The sequence below is a fragment of the Embiotoca jacksoni genome, unplaced genomic scaffold (assembly GCF_022577435.1).
Source record: "Embiotoca jacksoni isolate LCO1_2020_lvr unplaced genomic scaffold, fEmbJac1.0.p SCAF_31, whole genome shotgun sequence".
Classification (NCBI taxonomy): domain Eukaryota; kingdom Metazoa; phylum Chordata; class Actinopteri; family Embiotocidae; genus Embiotoca; species Embiotoca jacksoni.
Window position 1 is genome coordinate 2,815,782 of NW_027185383.1, and position 22,867 is coordinate 2,838,648.

The 22,867-nt window shown below is 43.6% G+C and overlaps 1 protein-coding gene across 3 annotated transcripts in view; it reads right to left on the minus strand.

The window, feature by feature from the left end:
- The window catches only part of LOC138207424 (uncharacterized), a 153,756-nt gene that overhangs the window by 14,419 nt on the left and 116,470 nt on the right, over positions 1-22,867 (minus strand). For all 3 annotated transcript variants that reach the window (XM_069164632.1, XM_069164633.1, XM_069164635.1), the window contains 4 exons: positions 12,595-12,851; positions 9,227-9,363; positions 6,047-6,168; positions 3,074-3,191 (listed from right to left, as the gene is read on the minus strand). In XM_069164632.1, the coding sequence (XP_069020733.1) occupies positions 3,074-3,191; positions 6,047-6,168; positions 9,227-9,363; positions 12,595-12,851 (634 nt within the window). The remainder of the gene's footprint in view (positions 1-3,073; positions 3,192-6,046; positions 6,169-9,226; positions 9,364-12,594; positions 12,852-22,867) is intronic.

Sequence of the window (22,867 nt, forward strand, 5' to 3'; positions counted from 1 at the left end):
ATCCAGCCTCCTCTGTTATTTTGACTGTATTATTTAACACCTCTTAATATACGAGAACCACCGAAGCTGCAGTGTTTCACACAAGAATAACAATGACACTAATTTGAGCTAATAGGATGAATCTACTAGAGTGTCTGAAATAAGGGAGAAAGTCGCCTCCCCCTCTGGTGCCGCCACGCTTCATGATTTATGGCTCCCACCGGCCTACAAAACATACTCAAAGTCTGATCTACTTTCACATTTAAAACTATTATCCAAAATGTTGCTTGAGTAATGTACTACCATTATATCCATCTGTACCGGAGAGCCGTCCAATAGAGAGACTCTCACACCTGTCGGCTCACATTTGTCCCGGTTAATATCACCAGGCAGTGTGTGCAGAACAGAGACTGTGCATCCAAAAGCAGAGACTTTTACAATACGTTTGTACGTGTCCATGAATGGAACAGATCAGAAGCCTCACAACCCTTTGAGCTTTTAAGTCGTGATGTTTATCAATAATGAATGCTCACATGCAATGATTTGGAAAGACAGAGAGCAGCAACAACAAACATGGTAATGGCCTCTTTCGGTCTGCCTCCTCTCACTTTTGGAAAAACAAACTGCGGAACATCTGTTTGGGAAATTCTTTTCGATTTCTCCCAAATTAAATGTACAAGGCCACTGATAAGAGGGCACGTACACATTGTCTGGAAAATATTTCTTTGGCACAAACAGTCCCGCAAAGTTGTACAAACGTGACAAACATGATTATCCCGAAAATCTACTGTGATCCAAATCAGATCAAATCATTATCTTTTTTTTTAACAAAGCAAATAGCATACTTTTGTCAGACAAGCTGTCCATATGGGAAAAGAACATGATCTTATTGTTTCTTTGTTCTACTGTTGGATGACACATCAAAGAGGCCTTTGATTTCACATGTCTCACATGTCAGTGACTTACATATCATGCTGTCTAATGTGATAATGCTATCAGACAATAGATGTCAGATTGGACACAAATATCAACAGCAGGCTGTTTCAGTTCAGCTACCAAACAGCCAAGAATATGTACACAGCCAATGAGAAGACTGTAATTGTAATTTATAAATATCATCCATAAACCTTTATATTAACAATACTTTAAAATACTATGTATGATATGAAAGGTGACCCTTGTACTGATGAGATTTGTCACCTTACTCTGCAGTTCCAGTCAGCTCTATGGAGTGCTTTAGCCTCTTTTAGCATACTGTTTTGATCTTATGACCTACGACTTTACCTTTTAGCTCACACTCGCCTTTCTCATCAACCTCATTTTCAGTCACACCAGGCTGCTGTTGTCGCCAGGAAAGCTCTGAAAACCTCACTGCACATTAGCTGCTGGGCAGGATAATATGTTTAGTGACTAGCTGTTGAAAATACAAATATATTTTGGTGCATGTAGAGCAACCAGGCTGAAGCCGGCACACAGCGCTGAGATTAAAGGGACCCAGCACTGGCCACGTCAAGTTTGTCAGCCCTCCAGGCAGGCCGCCACGAGTGCATCTCTAAGGTGGAGTTGGGAGGGAACACGGGGTCTTAAGGTTGGAAGCGAGGCCCAGACTAGAGAATGTTTTTGGGGCAACATTGAAAAGCAAAGAAAGGTTCGGTCAGTGGCAGATTCGTGTGCCTTGAGAGACCCGCACAGAAGCCACGGGAAGGCAGAGGGCAAAGCCTTCACCGCAGGCGAGAGACCCTCCACAATCCAAAGATAAAAGAGGAGCATGCTGTTGTTTTCTGACAGACAGATAGTCTAACAAACAAATAGTCGTCATACAAATTCTGAGTTGGATACAGGCTTAGTGGTAACCAAAATGAAATCTAAAAACACAGCTAACTTTTCACAGTATTTTATCAGACACCCCAACTGACATTTCTCTCATCATTTAACATGAATTCAACTTTCACACCGAGAGAAATATTCCGTAGAGTTTTTACCTCTGGTGGTGTAATGTTTCGATTTGCATTACTGCCCTCGGCTGCCAATATGTGGCACATACAAAACATCACACTATTCCTCACGCTGTCGGCAGTTGCTGGTGGTAAAAAAAATGATGAGAAAAGAATGCTGGCTGATGAAATCGGGGCTGTGGTGTGCAGTAAAGGCTGCAAGTTTCAGAATATTCATAAACTTCAGGTTTGCCAATGTTTTAGTCAGCGTATTTATTGGGCCTGAAGGATACAATCATGTGTTTTAGTGTGAAAGACTGTTTAACATACAGTTGTAAAAATGATTTGTGAACTAGTTCTTTTGTTGTGTATAAAATTGTGAATATGATCAAAGAAACTTAATGTGACCCTAATTTCTGCCCAGTACATATTTTTGGTGGATGGAGAAATATTAGCTGATCTTTAGTTTTACTAAGCAAACATAAGCCCTAACTTCTACTGTAGGATTTAAATTTAGTTACAAATAAGTGCATCGCTTACACAGTCAACATTTGCACAAAAGTACAGTATGTTTTATTTACGTATGTCTATGGTTATACATACTAAAACTGTTTCTAGAATAAGTGTGTGTGTGTGTGTGTGCGCGCGAAGGAAGAACAGAAAGAAAATGGTACAAATAGAGAATGTAGTTAGAAACAAATACTAAGTAGCTAAATTCAATTCACTTGAAGTGAATTAAATGAAGCAGCCCTGATTTCTTCAAAAGCTTTTCAGTGGAGACAGTAAGTGTTTGTGGTTGTAGGGAGGAGAAGATGGATGTAGAGGATACGGGGAGGCAAACAAGAGGGCCGAACAAAAGAGGAGGATAACAAAGCAAAACAATGGGGCCGCCATGAGTTGGGAGATGAATGGTGGAAGAGAAAGGCAGAGACAGAAAACGAGAAGGGGGAGTTAGAGAGAGGCCGAGGGTTTGAGAGGAAGGCAGAGCGAAACAGAGAATAGGAGAAAAGACAAAAATGAAAAGAGAAAGGCGGGAAAAGAAATGCGTGGGATTAAGAGCCTTAAAAAAGTGGGGGGAAAAAAATGTCGTGTCTGCCGAGGGAAGACAGAAAAAAGAGAATTAAGAGAAAGACAGAGCGAGGGAAAGATTGAGTGCCTACCACCACTGTCCCTGACGCTGAAGTTGAGGGCAGCGCTGGACTCTGGAGGGATGCTGAAATACACAGCGCTGTCATTCCCTCCCTCATCTCTATCAATCGCCCGCAACACCTGCACCACCTGAAACACAGAGATAGAGCAGAGCAGAGGAAGAGAGGGTGTGAATGAGTGTGTGAGGAGAGTAAAAAAGAAGAAGGGAAAAAAAAAGGGGAATGGGGAAAAACACTTACACAGAGATGCTCTTAGCTACAAACCATTAGCCGACGTCGGCAGGAATCAAAACAAGCCGAACAATTAGTACAGAGACACAAGCGATCCGTGTCTGATACTCACCCCAAATAAATAACCGCAGCTGATGAGAATTATCCCCCCAAAAAATACAGTGCGGTGCAATTTAGTTATAGCGTCTACACGATTCTACTTTGGCAGTCGTAACCAAATTAATCTGAAAGAAATCTCCTGTAGCTGATGAGTAATTCTTTTTTTTTAATGAAAAACTCTTGGTCGTTGTTATGCAAGACGTTCTTTCAGGAATGCTTCCGAACACTCGTTGCAAAGACCAAGTGCAGGGATGAAGGGCGCTCTCCGAGTTAGTCGGTGTCTCCGGGCCTTGATAAGATTTGCTGTGTACGTCGCATTATGTTATCAGTTACTGTGGGAGCATTCAAAAGTGTTTTGCCTAATGACTTGTCATACACAGACCTGCACACACAAACCCCAACGCGAAACATCATAATCTTTCACTTCTCTAACTGTCTCCCGCTCGCTCAAATAGCGCAGGCTCAAACACGAACAGCACAGGTGGAAACAAATCAACGTCGCTGCCATGGAATCACAGATTTAGTGGTGAAACAACAAAGACACAAGCAGAGCAATGACGACACCAATGAAAAAACAACAGATGGGCCAAGACACCAAATTATAGTCACGGAGCCGGCATGGAATACTGACGATGGAGGAGAAGGGGGCAAAGACAAGAGGGAGGAGAGAGAGAGAGCAAAGGATGGTTTCTAAGGAGAGATTGAGGAGCAAAGAGATGTTTTCTATAATTCAGATAAGATCAAGTAAGAAAAAGCATGATGCAGAAAAATAGACAAGAACACAAATAAAGCATGAATGATGGCGGGGAGGAGGGAGGCAGCCTGAGAGGGGGCTCGAGTTTAATTACAATGTGAATAGCTGCTACATTATGATAACAGGCCATGGAGGATTCACCTGCCTTCATGGTGAATGGACTGTTGCTGCACGCTGCCATGTCTGAATTCATAGCCACTTCTTCTACTGCACTCTATATGCTCCTGTACTTAAATAAGCTTGGTGTTGTATGATGAGCGTTCTTATTTGAATGAAATCTGTTTTCAAGTACTTTGTGGGAGCCAGGGCTGTTTGAAAATGAATGAATGTCACAGCATGACTCTTGTGCATGAACATAAAACATAACGTTTGCATTCAACCAGATGTATTATTAATAGTTATTGTTTTGTCCATAATAGAACTTACACAATACATGGTTTGTACACGGCAATCAAAAGTATGTACAGAGCATAACGAATACGAGGTTGAACCGTATGAATAGACTAGATAAATTGTATAAGCACTGTACACCACTTGTCAGTCCACTAGAGGATCCCGGGTCGGGGTCACATTTTGCCTCATCTGAGCGTGCAAACTGCCGGCGTGTATGACCAGCCTGTTCTCGTTCCCCGAGTGACAGAGTGATAAAGTGTGCGTTGGGGCTGTGACTTTTTATTAAAAATTTGAACATCTGTTTGGACGTAATCAACATTCGAACTGTAATGACCCGTTCGAATTCAAAAGTTACAGTCTACAGTTACAGTTACTTATTTAACCTACTTAACGTTACTTGCGTTAAAATATTTATTTGAACACAAATCATGATCTTTTCCTAACCACCTGGTTTTGGTGTTTGGTGTTATTACTCCTGGGTGAGGCAAAATGTGACACCAACACTGCGCCCTCTAGTGGACTATTGGGAGCATTGCACACATTAGCTTTATACCCAAGTGCTAAAGTCAGTATGCTAACATGCTGGTGTTATGCAGATATAATGTTTACCTTGTATGCCATTAGTTTAGCATACTTTTTTTACACTTTAATTTTTAATAAACCTCCATTGAAGAGGTTTCAGGTATTTGGTCATAAACCAAAGTATTAGTCAAATTAAAATTTTAAACCCGATGATTATGTCTTTAACCATCCCAAGAGTAACGCCACTCATGTAACAAAAAAAAAACCCAGAATGAACCCACAATGTGTAATGTGTGTGACAGCGGATCCAACCTCGGGATACCAACATGAACGGTCCAAAAGCATCAACAATTTTTCAGTGGAGGAACTTGGTATCCTGTAACCTGAATTTAAGAAACCTGTGATGCTTTGGTAATAATGGTGTGTCAACACAGAAAGCACTTCAGTCGTGGTTTCCAGTCATTTTCATCATGTGCTTCTGACAGAACCAACACACCTGTTTTAAATCAACCCAGCTGCTCACTGGCTTGTGTTTTACTCACACTATAACCCCGAGCTGCAGGTCTATAATCCTGCTTTTTCTGGGTCCTTCCAAAACCCAGGTGACCTACACTCAATAATGTGCCACGAATGCCCCTGTTTAGACTCGAGTTCTCCTCACATCTTCTATGACTAAGTAGAGTCTTAAGTGCTACTGACAACCTGAGAACTGAGCAGTGCCAAGATGTAGTTCCAGGGACTTGGTTAGGCGTGGAAATAAAAGCAGAACCTGCTACGTGTCAAAGTATGTTTAGTGATCCCAGAGCAGAAAAGGGCAAGCAGTATGCACTCATTGGCACTGGGGTTGTCTCTTTTTATTCATACAAATGTTTTATACCTACAAAATAATTGCAATGATACTAAGGAAAGTATCCATGTTTAAAAATAGAGGCTTTAAAGTGGAGTTTTGGAATACCATTTTTTTATTACCACAAATAGATACTGACCTGCCCGATGGAGGAGGAGTCGCACAAGGCCGTTGTGTACTGCCTGTCCAGCTCGGGTGCGTTGTCGTTCAGGTCTAAGGTCTCTATCGCAACCACGACTCTGGAAACCTGGCTGGGATTGTCTGAAAGAACCCGAGAGAAGATTATTATAATATATTCTTCAAAGATGCACACACACATGGAAATAAAACTCCAGTGTGTACAATACACCCACAGGGGTGCACGTTTGCACTCCATTAATTTCATGCAATTGTCCTCACAGGCACGATCAAGCATTTCAGTCTTCGTCCAAAAACTCCAACAACTCTCCGATCACATTAGCGAGCACTCAATTGGCTACACAAACAGTAGTACATCTGGTTTCATTTGGCTTGTGTTACAGTTCACAAGCTCCCAGCTGGAGTACAACTGATGCTTCCATAGCAGTCAGATTTTCTCCACATCAAACTGTTCCATTCTTAGCAGAAGCATCTCACAGTGTCAAGTGTGTGTGTGTGCTTTTTTTAAGAAAGAGAGAGAAGAAGCAGAGGAGGGATGTTGAAAGCAGTCAATCTGCATGCAGTTACACACAAGGGTGCAGTTTAAATGGATTGGCATAGGTTCTCCCACACCCCATTCACTTGGACACACACACACACACACACACACACACACACACACACACACACACACACACACACACACACACACACACACACACACACACTTGAACATGAAGTTCTCACAGCACACTTGAAATGCATGAAGTCATACTCGGAGCAGTCTGAATATTCACATTTTTAAAGGCTGCTCTGACACAACCCAGGCTCAGCAGTACTCATCCTCTATCCAGGCAGGCAACCCTGCAACACAGTGGAGTGGACCCCCCCCTCCCCCCCACCACACACACACACACACACACACACACACACACACACACACACACACACACACACACACACACACACACACACCATGTTTTCAAACCTACAGCAGTATCACCGTGTCATGGGTGACAGCTACTGGTCCCATCGCTGAAAAGCTGAAAATGAGCTCTTGCTGTAATGCCACCGGGTGAGCTGGCCTGCCTGTAGCCATGGCAGGGCTCCTACTGTGCTTTATGTCAACACAGCCGCCAACAGTCTGTTTATTAGATAGAGCTCATTATTCAAGACAGCCACTCACTGTGCTGCAGTCCTACCAACACACTGCTGCCACAAACAGCCCTGAGCAGATTTTAAGTAAAGATTAACTTTGTCCAGAGACATACTTGGCAAGGAAACAACTCCTCTTCCTCATGCACAGCAGACACTGGATGACATTATCCAACAATACTCTTACACAAACCACTGGGATTGTGTTTTTCTTAGGGCTTTAATGACCTGTCACCTGCCAACAAATGCTATTGGAGCTTAGCCCGGCTTTAACAGGAGGCTGCTGTTTATTTTAATAGATAGCCCACACTGAACAAGAACACAGTTGGTTTGTCACTGCCTTCCAAAATAACCCAAGTATGTTTGAGTCTTTTCTGATCGAGCATCAGCTGGAAGACATAATTTGCCAGCGCTTTCAAAAATGCAGTGACGATTAAGATGACTCGTATGACTATTTTTTGATCTGGCAACAAGCTTGGAACGGTTTTATTTCGGTTAGGCACAACAAACTGGTCATCACTATTTGGGTTAACACTTAATTTTTAATAGCAAATGGAATGAAAACAGCAGCCTTTTGCCTTGAGATCCAATGCTAAAACACCTTTAGTGTTTCCATCTTTTCATCTGAAAGCCATGTTGCTCACTGTCATATTTCATAGTCACAAGTTGCAAAGCTAAAAGGAGGTCACATAGGCTTATATATAAGTTATTTGCATTTGAATGAACAGCCAAGGATTTCCTTGTCAACCAGTAGTTATCTTAGCTGAAGGACATTGTAAAAGTAGGTCATTCCCTGGAAATCATATTCTTGTGATTGCTATAATATATGCAACTTATACCAATATCTGCAATATCTTTTGGAGTTTAAGTCCCGTGATTTTGCCACCATAAAGGTACTGAAAAGAAGCTCTGCTGAAGGCACTGTAGCACAAACTAAGCCTTTCCAAAACAAAATGTACTTTCACAAAAATAAGTCCTCATTTACAGTCAGAAAGACTCGTCAACCTCTCCCTTCACCATCAAAACAAACCTCATGACAGTGTAACAGGTAAAATGTAAAAACAGAAAGTGACAGGGCTTATGGTAAGTGGGGTTTTATTGTCAGGAATAGGAGACCAATCATATCACTTCCCTGCGCAAGTCTAAATGTACAGTATGTGTTTACATTCCCTAGTTACAGATTGCACTGTAGACTTTTTTTGTAACTTTGAGCCCTTGGTTCTTTAAGTTTAGAAGAGTGCCAAAATATTTCCATCTATTTCTGGGATGTGCCGTAAGATTATTATAATAGGATGCTTTTTTTAAATGCCTGTTAAATCAGGCATTTTTGTTCATAATAATTACAAAATAACTTGTGGGTAATGTGGTGTTTTTAAAATATTTTCGAATAACCAACAAATTCAGTAAACAAAACAAAACCAACATAGACCTCCAGTTTATTGACCTTTAGACAGCACCTGAAATTAACAATGATAAAAACTCCAGAACAGCTACTAAATAAACCTTTTGATGCTCCTGTCTTCTGTAACGTTTACTTCAGCTGTCTATCCTGAATGAAATGAAACCTGTGAAGTGCCTCAGTGTTTGTTGTGACTTGTTATCCTTACTTGGAAAATAAAAGGTGTTTACCATTCTCCTTTTCCTCACGATGTTCCCGTAAAGCAATGCTCGTCATCGATTTGTTGCTTTATTTGGACGTTTCCAGTCGAATCCTTATGAGAACGGATCTGCTGCTGCTGCATCAGATAACTCACACAATATAGATCAATTGATTCTCAGGCACGCTGTAACAAACTGTTTGTGGTGCTGGCATTCAACAGCATTCCCGTCATGGCTTGATGACTAGAGAGGTAAGCTGCTTAGAGAACTGCATCACACACTGGTGACCGTGTTTTGCAGAGACCTTGCAACTCCCTAAAACCTCTTACTCATCAGTGGGTGCATGTGTCAGAGGTGGGAAAGTGTTGGTTTTATGAAAGAAATAATCCAATAAGCAAGCCCTAATGACGTCGAGGTGTTATGTGGTGCGAAAAGAGGGACCTCTGACCTCTCTGGGTGGCGATGATTGTAATGTTGTGCCAGTGCTCGCGCTCCCGGTCCAGCTCCATAGCTGTGGTGATGAGGCCTGTGTCCGGGGTGATACGGAATAGAGCCTCTGGGTCTGACTGAGGATCAATGGAGAACCTGAGGAAGTGAAAGGAGGGGGAGAGGAGGAAGGTGAGGAGGGAATGGAGAGAAGTAAGACAGAGTAAGGGGGAAGAAGCAAGAAGGGATGGCAGCGGGGTGCAGAGTGAAAGAGGCAGATAGGGCAAGTGTGTGAGGGAGCGATAAGGAAGTCAGCATTCAAATGGCCAAAGAATTAATATAGCGAGATTATCGCAGCTGATAGGAACTCTTTTGAAGTGCTACCGATTATCTAAATATCTCTATGAAAATACCAACCATCATCCCTCCCCACACGCTCACTTTGAGCACTTTTGCTTTTAATTGGGACATGGCTTTCTGTGGTTGTTACAGGCAAATCACTTGCCTCGCTCCTCAGTCTATTTGAGACAAAACCTACAGCAAACTGAGAGAGAAGGCAGGAAACCTACAAGCGTCTGTGGTTACTGTCTGGCTCAAGGGAACACTGTGTGGGCATTTGGTTGGCTTATATTTATTTGGTTAGCTCTTTCTGTTGTGTCTTGTTTCTATTAGCTGAAGAGTTTGAATTTCAATCCAAAAAAGATTGTATATCCCCTGATTAAAACTGTTTGTGCCCGACAAAAAAATAAAACTAACCAAATGAAATCCTCTAAAATGTTAAATAAATGAAGAAATATGACTCTTAGCACCATTAAATGCTTAACTTGTCATTTAGCATTAACATTCCAGGAGATGAAGCAGCATTGGTATGACTTCATAAACAGTAAATACTTGAAGCATCATTTGGGAAAATAGGCTCATTTGCAAGTTAGATGAGAAGATTGATGCCACTCTCACATCTGTACACTGTGGGCCTGATTTACTAAAGGTCTACGTGTGTAAAATCACATGCAAACTTCACATCACCTGCAAAAATATGTCCAAGCTGGTCATTCCAGCGTATCTCTGCTTGGATATCCGACCCAGTCCCGTTATTCAGGTGTGTTGTCACAGGTGCTGAATGTGTCCCGCAGAATTCAGAGGTAGCTTCATAAGGTTCACGAGCAATCGCGAGGCACTGAATGAAACTAATTTATCTGCTCGTCACAGAAAGATCTGGACCTGCTGATCAGTGTTCGTTGGAGGATCTCATCCACCGTCCTTCCTTGAAGTTTTATCATAAGCCGTTTCTTTTCCGCCTAATATCTTGCCATCTGGGTATTTATAATTTCATCTATAGATCTTTTTGTTTTTCCCACGGCATTGACTTAATCTCTGATAATCTCCCATATAGCATTTTGTTCTTGTTATATTTGTATTTATTAATTTCAATTGGATCAGATTTCTTTTTGTGGTCATTCTGTGTTTTTCATGGCTGGAATCACTTTAACACACAAACACCTCATTTAACTACAGCGATTTGCACCTGATATCAAAGACGCAATTCCTCTTAGTAAATCTCCCGCAATACGGGTGAAAAATAAATGTGCAAACCTTTGGAATAAACACGCAATTTAGTACCCTCTATTTCTGATCTTAGTAAATCAGACTTTAAATGTTAAACTGCAGCTACCAGCCAGTTAATTTATCTTAACATAAAGACTGGAAACAGAAGGAAACAGCTAATCTGACTTTCAGAAATTAGCTAGGGAGTTCATTGAATCTGTACAAAGGTAGCCAACCTAGAATTTCTACAATCCTCAATAAGCGACACAGTGAATAGCAGACCAGATCCACCCACATTTTATGAGTTCGACTTATGGGAGGTCTAAACACGAGGTGCAATCAAAAAGTCAGAAGACTGCCCCTGCTGTGCACAAACGGAGTGCTCCACCATAATGTGCACAGAGGTTGGGGAAGAAATAACTTTCGTGAGTAAGTATTCAAAGTTTTCAACATACACCCATGTTTTTTGAGGACTGGTACGTACACATTTGCAATTTTACCGTGGAACTGAAACTTGAGCAGAGAGCCCACATCAAATTTTGTGTTAACATTTTTGGGGAACAGAAAAAAGTTTCAGGAGGCCAAACCCGGTGAGTAGAGATGGTGGGGAATGACAAGTGTGTTGTTGTCAGTGAAACTTACGCATTGTCATGTTGACGAACCCAAGTGCCATTTCGCCACACTTCAGGTTGTTTGGCCTGAATGTTTTCCCTCAGAAGCCTCAGAACGTTGAACTTGGTGTTGACAGTCTGACCCTGGGGGAGGAAGTCCCGGTGCACAACCCCTCTAATGTCACAGAAAACCCACTTGGGTGCACTCCCTGACCCTTCACTCCCCGACCCCTCACTCCCCGACCCCTCACTCCCTGACCCTTCACTCCCCGACCCCTCACTCCCTGACCCCTCACTCCCTGACCCCTGACCCCTCACTCCCTGACCCTTCACTCCCCGACCCCTCACTCCCCGACCCTTCACTCCCCGACCCCTCACTTCCTGACCCCTCACTCCCTGACCCTTCACTCCCTGACCCCTCACTCCCTGACCCCTCACTCCCTGACCCTTCACTCCCTGACCCCTCACTCCCTGACCCCTCACTCCCTGACCCTTCACTCCCTGACCCCTCACTCCCTGACCCCTCACTCCCTGACCCTTCATTCCCTGACCCCTCACTCCCTGACCCCTGACCCTTCACTCCCCAACCCCTCACTCCCTGACCCCTCACGCCCTGACCCTTCACTCCCTGACCCCTCACTCCCTGACCCCTCACTCCCTGACCCTTCACTCCCCGACCCCTCACTCCCCGACCCCTCACTCCCTGACCCCTCACTCCCTGACCCTTCACTGCCTGACCCCTCACTCCCTGACCCCTCACTCCCTGACCCTTCACGCCCTGACCCCTCACTCCCTGACCCTTCACTCCCTGACCCCTCACTCCCCGACCCTTCACTCCCCGACCCCTCACTCCCCGACCCCTCACTCCCTGACCCTTCACTCCCTGACCCCTCACTCCCTGACTGTGCCCTCTTCGCGCCACTCCAAAAACCTTCATACGCTCATGGCTTCATTGCTGGCTTTCTGCAGCATTTCAAGGGTCTCCGTTGTTGATTTCCAGAGTTTGACACAAAATTTTATGTGCATTTTCTGCTCAAGTCCATGGTGAAATCACATAAGTACTGATGGACACAAAAAGTTATGTAGCACAGGTGCTGATGTTGCTCAAGCAATAAAACTTGGCAAAGTTACTCACTGTGCTCTATTCACGTGCAACAGGAAGAGTCTCCGAACTTTTTCGATGGACCCTCGTAGATTGCTGAAATGCTATGAGGACAGAAGCCGTATACTGTACCTGATATTATTGGTCAGACCAGTATCAGGGTCTACGGCGCTGACCCGTCCCACGGTGCAGGCTGGCGGACAGTTCTCGGATACGTCCATGTGGTATCGGGCCCGGGAGAACCTTGGCGGCTCATCGGCATCCAAGACTGCTACTCTGATTGAAGCCCGGTCTTTAAAGGGGCCTCGACGTAGGAAGCGAGGGTCCACTATGGGGTTAAGGACCTCCACAGAGAAGGAATAGGAGCTCCGACTCTCGTAGTCTACCGCCTGGTGAGGACAGAGGAGGGAGTTGGTAGAATTATGATAGGGTGGAAAAGGTTTAAGGCAGAAGTATATAATCATGCAAGGTTTAGGTTTTTTCACACTGTGAAATGAGCAATGGTGATACTTTAACAGCTGGAGATTATGCAAATATCACTGTTACAAACATCAGATCCAATAGTCTGTTTTTGAGCTTTCATTTAGTCTCATTCACACTAAATTTTCTACAGAGGACTGCTAAATTACATATCAAAAGCTGAAAAATTGAAAATAATGAATTATTCCAACAGAGACAGGCTCAGGCTAGAGAATGATCCTATCCAAAAATCAGCTCGAGAATAATTTGGAGTAAATAGCATCATGGTTAACTTGCATCTTGTGACGTTTGGAGTTTTGAAGTGACACTTTGAGGCTTTTTGTGGGTTGATTCTTAGATGGTGGGTTTTGTGTGAAGTGGGAAAAGACATTCATGAGGTGTTGATGTTACACCATTGCCAATGAGATTCCTGATGCTCAAACAGTTGAAAGGACTCTTCAGATATCTGGCATTGAAGTAGCTAGATGTTCTGATGTTGGTTTGCCATTGCTTGGACTTGATGCTTGGGTATTCTTTACATGCTAAGGCTAGAGGATCTATAGCTGTAGAGTTTACTGCCAGGAACATGAATGGTGCTGCTGCATTCGTGGGAGTTATGAGATTAGCATTGCTATCTACATGCAGCACAGATGTAAGCATGTTCTACACCGGGTACTTTTCATGAAGGGTCTAGCATTGTTTGGCAAAAACACTGGGGACTGTGTCTGTGGGCAGCTGGCAGGCAGCGTGTTTTGTGTAATGTTGCAAAGATGGTAGGAGTAGGTTTATAACGCATGGAACGTGGCCGTGAAACTAGTTTTAGTAAACATACAATATGGAGCCGGAGTTCACCTTCACCAGCAGTGCAAAGTTTCTGTTGCACTGTATAACGGTGATGTTGACAGATCATTTCCATAAACAATAGATTGTGCTATGATGAAAGTGAAAACAAAACCATTCTACTGTTTTTCATAAAAACACTCCTCTTGTTTACAACACCATAGCCATGGCAACTCTACTATCACCATGGAGACCCGTACCTGGCTACAAGAAGCATTAAAAATTCCTTTGTATCCTTACATCTACACAGGTGCAAGAGATTTCATTTGGGATAGAGGCGCGGGCCCCAGTGATTGTTTGTTACAGAGAACTTATGAAGCCTATTTGTCTGAGGTGTCCGTGTGATTGCGTGCCGGTCTCCCGCCAGCGCAGCGCCTCTGAAGCGAAGAGATGGCCTCTGATCTGGTTTGCCATATTGTTAGCGAGGGCACGGACACACGCAAACAACCACATACATCCAGTGTCACACACACGAGCCCTCACATACACCTGCTGTTGATTCAATTTCAGAAAAAGCAACATATTTTGGGTCTGGTTCAAAATACCTGTTTGAGGTATTAATGGCTGTGTGTGTGGGCTTGTGAGCGCAACTACAAGTGGTTGTTTTGAACCTGTGTGCCCTCAGATTTTCTGAATGTGTGTCCTTAAGGTAAGTATGCTCATGAATCATCACAGTGTGATTGGCACAGAGAAAAACATTGGACCGAGGATAAATGGGCTCCCTGGCTATGCAGAATATTTCGCTTTCAGATTCAAAGAGGAAAAAAAATCTTTCTGAGGATCCCACCAGAGGAGAGAATATTGATATCCTCCTCACTGATCTCTCTTTTTCTATTCATCGTTCGCTTCTTCTCTCTTTCTGAGGTGTAAACTGGCATGAACTGCTTTACAGAAAATCAGCAGTTTTAGAAAAAGGTGGCAGACTGATTAAAAATTATGCAGAGAAAAGGGCGAATTGAAAGACATTGAAATGCAGGCAATTTGTGGAATATCTCTGCAGAAAAAATAAACAAGAAGAATTGTCACGGAGGACAGCGAGGTGGAGATGGTGACAGAGTGTGTGTGTGTAGGAAAGGGGAGGCGGGGTAGATGGAGGGAAAAGGTGCTCTAACCGGCTCCCCATTACAGCGAGAGAGAGAGACAATCTGTCTGAGGAGGAGAGGTGTCACTTACACTGTGAGCACACACTCATCACCCCCCGCCCTCCCACCATCCAGCACTCCATCACCGCGCTCCCCCTCCTTCGCTACCAACTCCATCACCTGCTGCCCGACCCACCCACCTACCCCCCCCCTCTCTCTCCTCCTCTCCCGAGTGTGTGTGTGCGACCACAACACACACACACACACTCAGTCTTCTCCCTCACACGCCCCTAACAGGAAGCACTTATCACAAGGCGCCCGACCATTCTTCTATTTATCTATTAAGTTGGGTTTTTCTGTCTTGTGAAAAATCTCCTCGCCCAATGTTTTCACACACAAGTGCTTCTGTTGACTCGTGGAACTTGCGCCCCACATATTAAAGAGTGGACATGTGAGACTGCCGTTACAGATGTCACAAATGTCTCCCAACAAAGGTTAGAGGTTCAAATCCTGGTTGACCAAATTTACTAGTTTTAAACCAATGAACCATATTTAAAATGGTTTCACTGAAAGTGTATTTTTGCTGCATTTAACAACCAACAAAATATACAAGCAATACTAAAGCCGAGTTAAGGGTCAAAACTCTTGTCAAGTCAGCAGTGGGCAATTTTAGAACTGAAAGTACGTCACCGCTTTTAACAGCCAATCAGCTCGTAGAAAAGTCAGCTGTTCATCAGCCGTTCTGCAGGTGAAATGCTGTCTCGATAGTTCGTCGTGATTCCGCTTTTCAGAGAACACACCAACTCATCTAAACGACAGAACTGATGAGGAAAGAGACACGAGAAACTGACAAAACAGCAGAGATCTCCTGTCAGTTCGCGGCGAACATTTGCATAAGCCCCCTTGGGGTAGTCTGTTGAAGCACCCATGAGCAGCTCCAAATACTCAACCCTCCTGTTTGCAAGTTGCAAATAAATCACAATAACTCTTCGTTTATTTTTTATGATGCTACAAATTACATCCAGAGAACAAAAAAGGCTGAAATGCCGACAGAAAAATGGAAGTACAGAGAGTGTTTCTGTGGAGATGTTAAACCGTCTCATCTTGTTGTTTGGTGTAAACTGGCAGGTTTCACTGAAGAATTTTGAGTAGGTGCAAGTTTCAAATCATCTCGCTGCAGATCTTTGGTCTGAACTAGATTTAAGTGCTTGCAGTAATTTGCACAATCCCAAACACCTTTCTTACCTGAAACTGACAGCAGTACCACAGACTTAATTTACCTCTGGATCTCTGTGATTTAGAGCTGTTTGAACTGCTAGCTTAGCTCTACTTTAACAAGGCCAGAGCAGAGGTAGTGGAGAGTAAGACAGTAGGGAATACAAATGAATAGCATGAAAAAAAAAACCATTGCAAACACTGATTAGCATTGTGCACTGCGAACTGAACCGGTTGAAGAAGTCAATCTTGTGTTGTATTTCCAACACTGTTCTGGTCCGTTTCATGCTCTCAGTCTTTTACACTCCTCACTGTTCACACTGCGGAGAGCTGATTAATGTATACACACGGTCCTGTACAAAAGTGAAGTTAGGATGCATTTTAAAAGTCGTGCCCTAAAGTGTTAGTTTCTTATAAATTATTTATAAAAATATGTATTCTGAAAGAGGCGTTTATATGGAGCAATCCGATACCTCACTGATGGTATGGATGGTATATGATGCATAAGAATATAAATAGCCCTAAAACCTTTGCACATTACGATATTGGGAGTGGCTGTGGTGGGTGAACATGACATTGCCTCATGATTCAGAATTTTTCCTGAGGTCTAGTTGGCAGAAGTTCTTGACTTTCAATCGAAAACAAAAAATAACTTCTGCTGCAATGAACTTTAGAACCTATAATCAAAAGATAATGAAATAAAGTGATTGCACTAATTTTGCAAGTGACTGATTCAAAGCAAGTATTTTTAATTAATTAATTAATTAATTAATACGAACTTTGATTACTTAAAAATGTAATTGATTTATCAAGCAAAATTCTCTGGTGCCATTTCCTCTGGATTGGTTAATTTCCTTAATCTTTATAAATTAAATAATTTTCATTTTAGACTGTTGTTTAAGGTTGGGCTCATTGCCCACAGCTAACAGTCATCACAATGGGAGCTTGGCATTGTGATCTGTAGTCTTGGAGCATATTTTGTCTCGTAAATCAGTCTAAAATCACCCTGAGGAAATCAGTGTGGTTAAGCAGATACATGCGTCTCTACAGCCCACTTGTGATCAGGTGCCACATCCCCGCTTTATGTGCAAATTAACTCTTACAACGTGTAAATAAACTACTAAAAATAAACACGTGAACACATCCAGAAAAGCGAAACGTCAAAGTAACTTAACAAAATGAGACACCCTTGCTTACGGCAGCCTCATTTTAATGAATTACAAATTCATGACATATTTCACATTTGCAAATGTGTGAATACTCCAGTTTGTAATTTACAACCTGAACCGTCTGGCTTGACCTGATCATGTCCGTGTAGGCTCAGATCATTTCATTATTTCATGGGATTTGAGAGGGTTAGGTTCTGCGCTGCAGTGAATGAACTGTGAGGGGGCGGAAGCTTGACTGATGTGTCAGAAATGTTGTTATTTTGTAGTTTTTATTAAGTCAACAGATTCTTTAAAGCCTCCAGTTCTGTTTCCAAGTAAATGTCTCCAACTTTCTGAACAGTTCAGTTGCGATCGGCCGAATCATACAGGATTCTGTAAAATGTAAAAAAGGTCAGGGCACCAACCGCCCCACATCCTCCTCCCCATGCTGCTAATGTTGTCATCCAGTGCAATGGTCCTACATAAACATCATTATATGCCTGTTTGCTGGACATCGCTTAACCCTGCTGATGTTTGAACAAAATAGGCAATTTAAATATCTATATTCTGAGCTTTAACAGATATTCATCCATTTATCAAAACATATTAAACAAATTGACATTGAATATAATTATTAGCTGTAGCCTTGTACATGCATACACACTCACACAGCCACAAACAAACAAGTGTACAGGCTACAAGTGTAACCTTCCTGTGTCCTGTGACACACAGCTCCATCAGGCCTTTTTTGAAATTCTAATTTCTATACAATTTCCCTTTTAAATTCACTTCACACTTAGCACAAATTAATTAACTAACCTGCATGCTAGACTGGCAATACATAATACATCTCCCCTCAAAGGGGCCGACCCATAGGCATACATGCTCGACTGAGAAAGCATGTGCGTGCTCACACTACAGTACATTACTACAGGGTGAGACTACAAATCACAGAGGTGGGGATTCTCCCTGCCTGCGCTGTAACTGACTGAAACGAAGAACATTTTGTTTCTGAACGCAGGTGATGCATATATGCTCCCCTATATGAGTGGGTGGCTGCAGCTCGATGTGTGTGTGTGTGTGTGTGTGTGTGTGTGTGTGTGTGTGTGTGTGTGTGTGTGTGTGTGTGTGTGTGTGTGTGTGTGTGTGTGTGTGGACTGCGTGGGGCTGGAGTGTGTGTTGAGTGCCCCGCTGTCCTTGGCAGCTTGAGCTTCTTTTTGATTTTGTGCATTCTAAATCAAGATCATACATCACATTTGTCTGTTGACAAACGCAGCTTTGGACATTCCTGCCAAACAGCACAACTGCAGAGTTGAAAGAACAAAGACTCTTCTAAATCTTCCGTTTGACTTTGTTCTCCCTCTCCCGTCTTCCCTTCCCTCTGTCACTCGTCTCTTGTCCTCTGTCTTATTCCCCTCTCAGAGGTCTTCATTTTTCCTTACAATTTACGAACAAGACGTTGGTCTCTCTTCCTCGCTTTCTTTTCTCTTTCTCTCCATCTCTCTCTTCGTCTCTTCTACCCCCCCCCTGTCTGAGAAGATTAACACAATCTCTCCTCCGCGTGAGAAAACAAACACAGATAATCCCAGGCGCGCTGTTGGCGTGTGACCGAGGATTAGCCAGACGTTTTTAAGTGAGAGCATATGGAAATAATAACAGCAAACTGACACATGCGTGAGCCGGCTTGTCCCCCAGGTAAGAGGAATGAAAGGCGCACGAATAGCCGGCTTACACAGCTCATAGCACCCCGAAAACATACCTCAAAAGGGAACCTCCTGAATCGGGATACCGCCAGATTCGTATTAATGATGTTGTGGCAGGCCTAGTGGTGCATCTATGCTGTTAGATACAGTATACAGGTGTAATGAGGTGTTTTGAAACCAGGGCATTATCCTAGTTTCCTTTTTCAAGGTTCTTTCCTTGCTGCATCAGTGGTTATAAATGCTGCTGTAAACCTCCCTCAATCCAAACACACTTGGGGCCCTATATTACATCATCACCTGTCTGATTTGCATGTAAAGCACCTGCATCCATCAGCTGATGACAGGAGTATCTGTGTCTCCCTTCGTTTTTGTCTAATTGCTCCACATTGTAGCGCTTAATTAGATTTTGATTAGTGGATTGATTTTGGGGAAACCTTAACCAGCAGCCACCAGTTCAGGGGCCACTGTGAATGTTCCCCTTCTGGGCCATTAGGGGGCACTGCTGCAGAGCAGTATCAAGGAGCTGCCATACTGGGGTGAGTGTTATATGCTAATTCTTCAATTACCTGCTACTTACACTGTGGCCTTGTTCACATGCTGTATCAAAACCTATTAGCAGCAATATGTACATTCATTAAGAGCGATATGTAATAAGTAAATAGGTGGAGTGGAGCAGGGCTGACCAGTCCAGGAGCAGAGAGGACGAGAATGTAGATTATAGAATAAAATACAGGAGAGACTTTACAAAAAAGAAGATTGTTAATTGCAAATTAATGAATACACACATTGCTGGTGCGTGTACAAGTGTCTCTTTCTCCCAGATATGTGTGTGTTTGGATGCGTTTGAATGTGAAATGGGGCCGACCTGGGCTGAGTCAGAGCCACAGACAAACAACACACACGGTCTGATATGGCCTCCAGACACGAAACAGAGAGGGAGGACGAGGTGAGGGAGATACGGAGGTGGGGAGGTGTGTGTGTGTGTGTGTGTGTGTGTGTGTGTGTGTGTGTGTGTGTGTGTGTGTGTGTGTGCGTATACTTGCATTTTTGCTCGACTTCCTATTTGGTTATTTGTGGAGATCAGACGGAGAAAGAGAGAGAGCGATGGAGAGGGGAACGAAATGCAGAGAGACAGCGGCTGATGATGAGAAGGGGGAGTGGGGTGGAGGCAGAGGAGGGGGAGAGTCGGGGGAGAATAGGGGGAGGGAGAGGAATCTTTTTATTGCTGGGGGTCTCTGTGGGACTGACAGTAAATAAGCAGTGATAAGCAGCAGGCAGCTTCAGTCGGCACCCAGACTTGCCGGCTGCTAATGACCCAGCTTCCCCGGCGTGTCCCCGCCTCACCCTCGCCCTTCCACGCCGAGACCACGCTCGCTCCCCCTCCCCCTCCCCCCTTCTGCTCATAGGCACGTCTTCTGCCGTCTTCGTCTGTCTGATTCTTTCTGCCCTCTTCTACAGCATTTTGTCATCACATATTCTTTCTCAGTTTTATTTTAACTATCTCCCAAATCCTTCCTCCAGCTCTCTCTAGCTCTCTTCACTCTGTTTCTTCCTAATCTGCTGTTAACCCTCCCGCAGCTCACACCCACCTCCCATCTGACACATCGTTCTCAGGCAAAGACGAGCATCCCTCTCCATCCTTAGACGAGCAACTGGCTTCCTCGTAGCTCTTTTCCCTTATTCCCCACAGTTTAAACACAGGGAGCTGCGAGGTCAAGTGTGCTGTATCGATGCGTGCCTCTGTATATATCTCTGTGGTTTATTGCTGCTTGTGTAGGTGTGTGTATCCCTGCTTCTCTCTGTGTGCGCGTGTGTGTGTGTGTGTGTGTGTGTGTGTGTGTGTGTGTGTGTGTGTGTGTGTGTTGTGTGTGTGTGTGTGTGTGTGTGTGTGTGTGTGTGTGTGTGTGTGTGTGTGTGTGTGTGTGTGAGGGAATGTGTGTCGTAGATCAGTGGTTAAAGAGATTCAGCCCACAGCAGCGAGATGACCAGCAAGGTCAAGGCCGACTCCGTGGCAACACAAATTGCTCCGCTCGGAAATCCTTCCTTCTGCGGAGACGCACAGATCATCTCATTCCCCTTTTTAGAAATTCTACAGCGTTAAAGCCATCGGAGTCTAAAAAAATGGGCATGGGAGTCATTTTTAAAGCGACCTAAACATATGTGTGTACACACACACACACACACACACACACACACACACACACACACACACACACACACACACACACAAAAAGAAGGGTTATATATATATTTTTTTGGTTTGTTTGATGAAGTAGAAACTGAGGGGGAGCTTAACGCTAATTTTACGCTTTGATTGTTTTAATTCTATTAGAGTTGTCGCCTATCTTACATGTTTCCCATTAGTTGTGCGTGGATTCCCTCAAAGGCTAAATCCCTTTCAACCTATTCCAGTCAGATCTTCCTTAATTCATGTGAAGAGTGTGCTGTATCACACCCACCTTCACCCCCTCAAATCCCGGCACCACTCGGGCTCCAGCTCATGTAAATACTTCCAGCATCCGTAAATATTCACTGTATTTTCCACTGTGCTTGCGAGCTTTCAACATGAATCCACATGTAACCTGTGATTCTCCAGTTTCTTTTGATATTTCATACATAGCAACAATCCTGTTCTCTCTTTCTCTGCCTCTCCCGGCGCCTTTGTAGAAGGATTAAAGCAGCACAACACCACATGAAGGAGGCCATGTTGAAATACTAATTGTATGTTTTGTTTTGCCGTCTCGGAGCGTCCTGGCTGAATCTGCTGGGAGGAAAATTGCGGGTGGGATATGTTTACTATTTGTTTACGTGTAATTTTTCCTGCCCGTTTAGCACATGTTGAACTGATCGATTCTCCTTTAAAACACAGCAGGTCGCCCTCCTTTCTCCAAGCTTTCTCTTCATTCTGTCTTCTTGCTGCCAAGCTCCCTCCCTCTCGAAGTTTTTTCAAAATTTCATATTACCTCTCTTATTTTTTTTATTATTATTTATATTTTCCATTTCTGCCTACTTGTCTTTCTGCACGAGTACATATTTCCACCTCTGTGCTTCTTGGTCTCTAGCTGTGCTAATTTCTCTCTAAGGCTGTCACTGATTCCGCAGCTCTTCCTCTCTCTGCATCTCCCTCCCTGTCTCGTTGCACATCTCTCTCTGGTTCTTTCTTACTCTTACTCCCTTGTTATATTGCACTGTCTGCTGTCACTGCCTCACAGGACCTGATTTTAACACTCCTCCCTCAGCGCTTCCATCTTTTCTCTCCTTCTTTATCCACACTCTTTCCCCCTCGTTTCTGGGTCCTCGCCTCCGAGTTATTTCTTCTTGCATCTCTTACCAAATTCAGCTCAGTCTGTCTGCCTCTCTGCTTCTTTTCAAAAAGAGATCATGCCGGGCTTGGAAATCCTCCTCTACACACCACCTCCAGGTGCGGATTGTTTCTAACGAATCCGACAAAACCAAGGCTGAGAACTGACGTGGCGATAAATTCACGCTCACTCCCTGCATGTTTGTACACTAGTATGCATGTCCACATGGCCTTACAAACTCATACCAAAACACATATGCATGCAGGTGCTCAGCTGCAACAACACACAAAATACAGCTTTGAATAAAAATAGCTATATTGTTTGGCAGTTTGCCAAGTGGCTGTTATTTGACACTATTCCTTGATAACAAGGAAAAGTTGAGTGTACCTGGGCAACAAAATGTAACTTCTTTCTGTCTCAATAACTAAAACAGGAGACAATTTTTGACTACATTAGGTCTCAGGAACATCCCACTTTCGTGTCCAGCATTTGTCTGCCAACATAGAGGGGCTCCACTTTAGCTTGTGCCAGAGTGGATCAGCCAGGGAAAAGGGATGGTTAGGGACCAATTGACTGACAGTGAAACAACCATTCACAGCACTGTAGACTTTGGAGCGTGCTTCCCTTCGGCTGATCCAATCTAGAACCAACCCTCC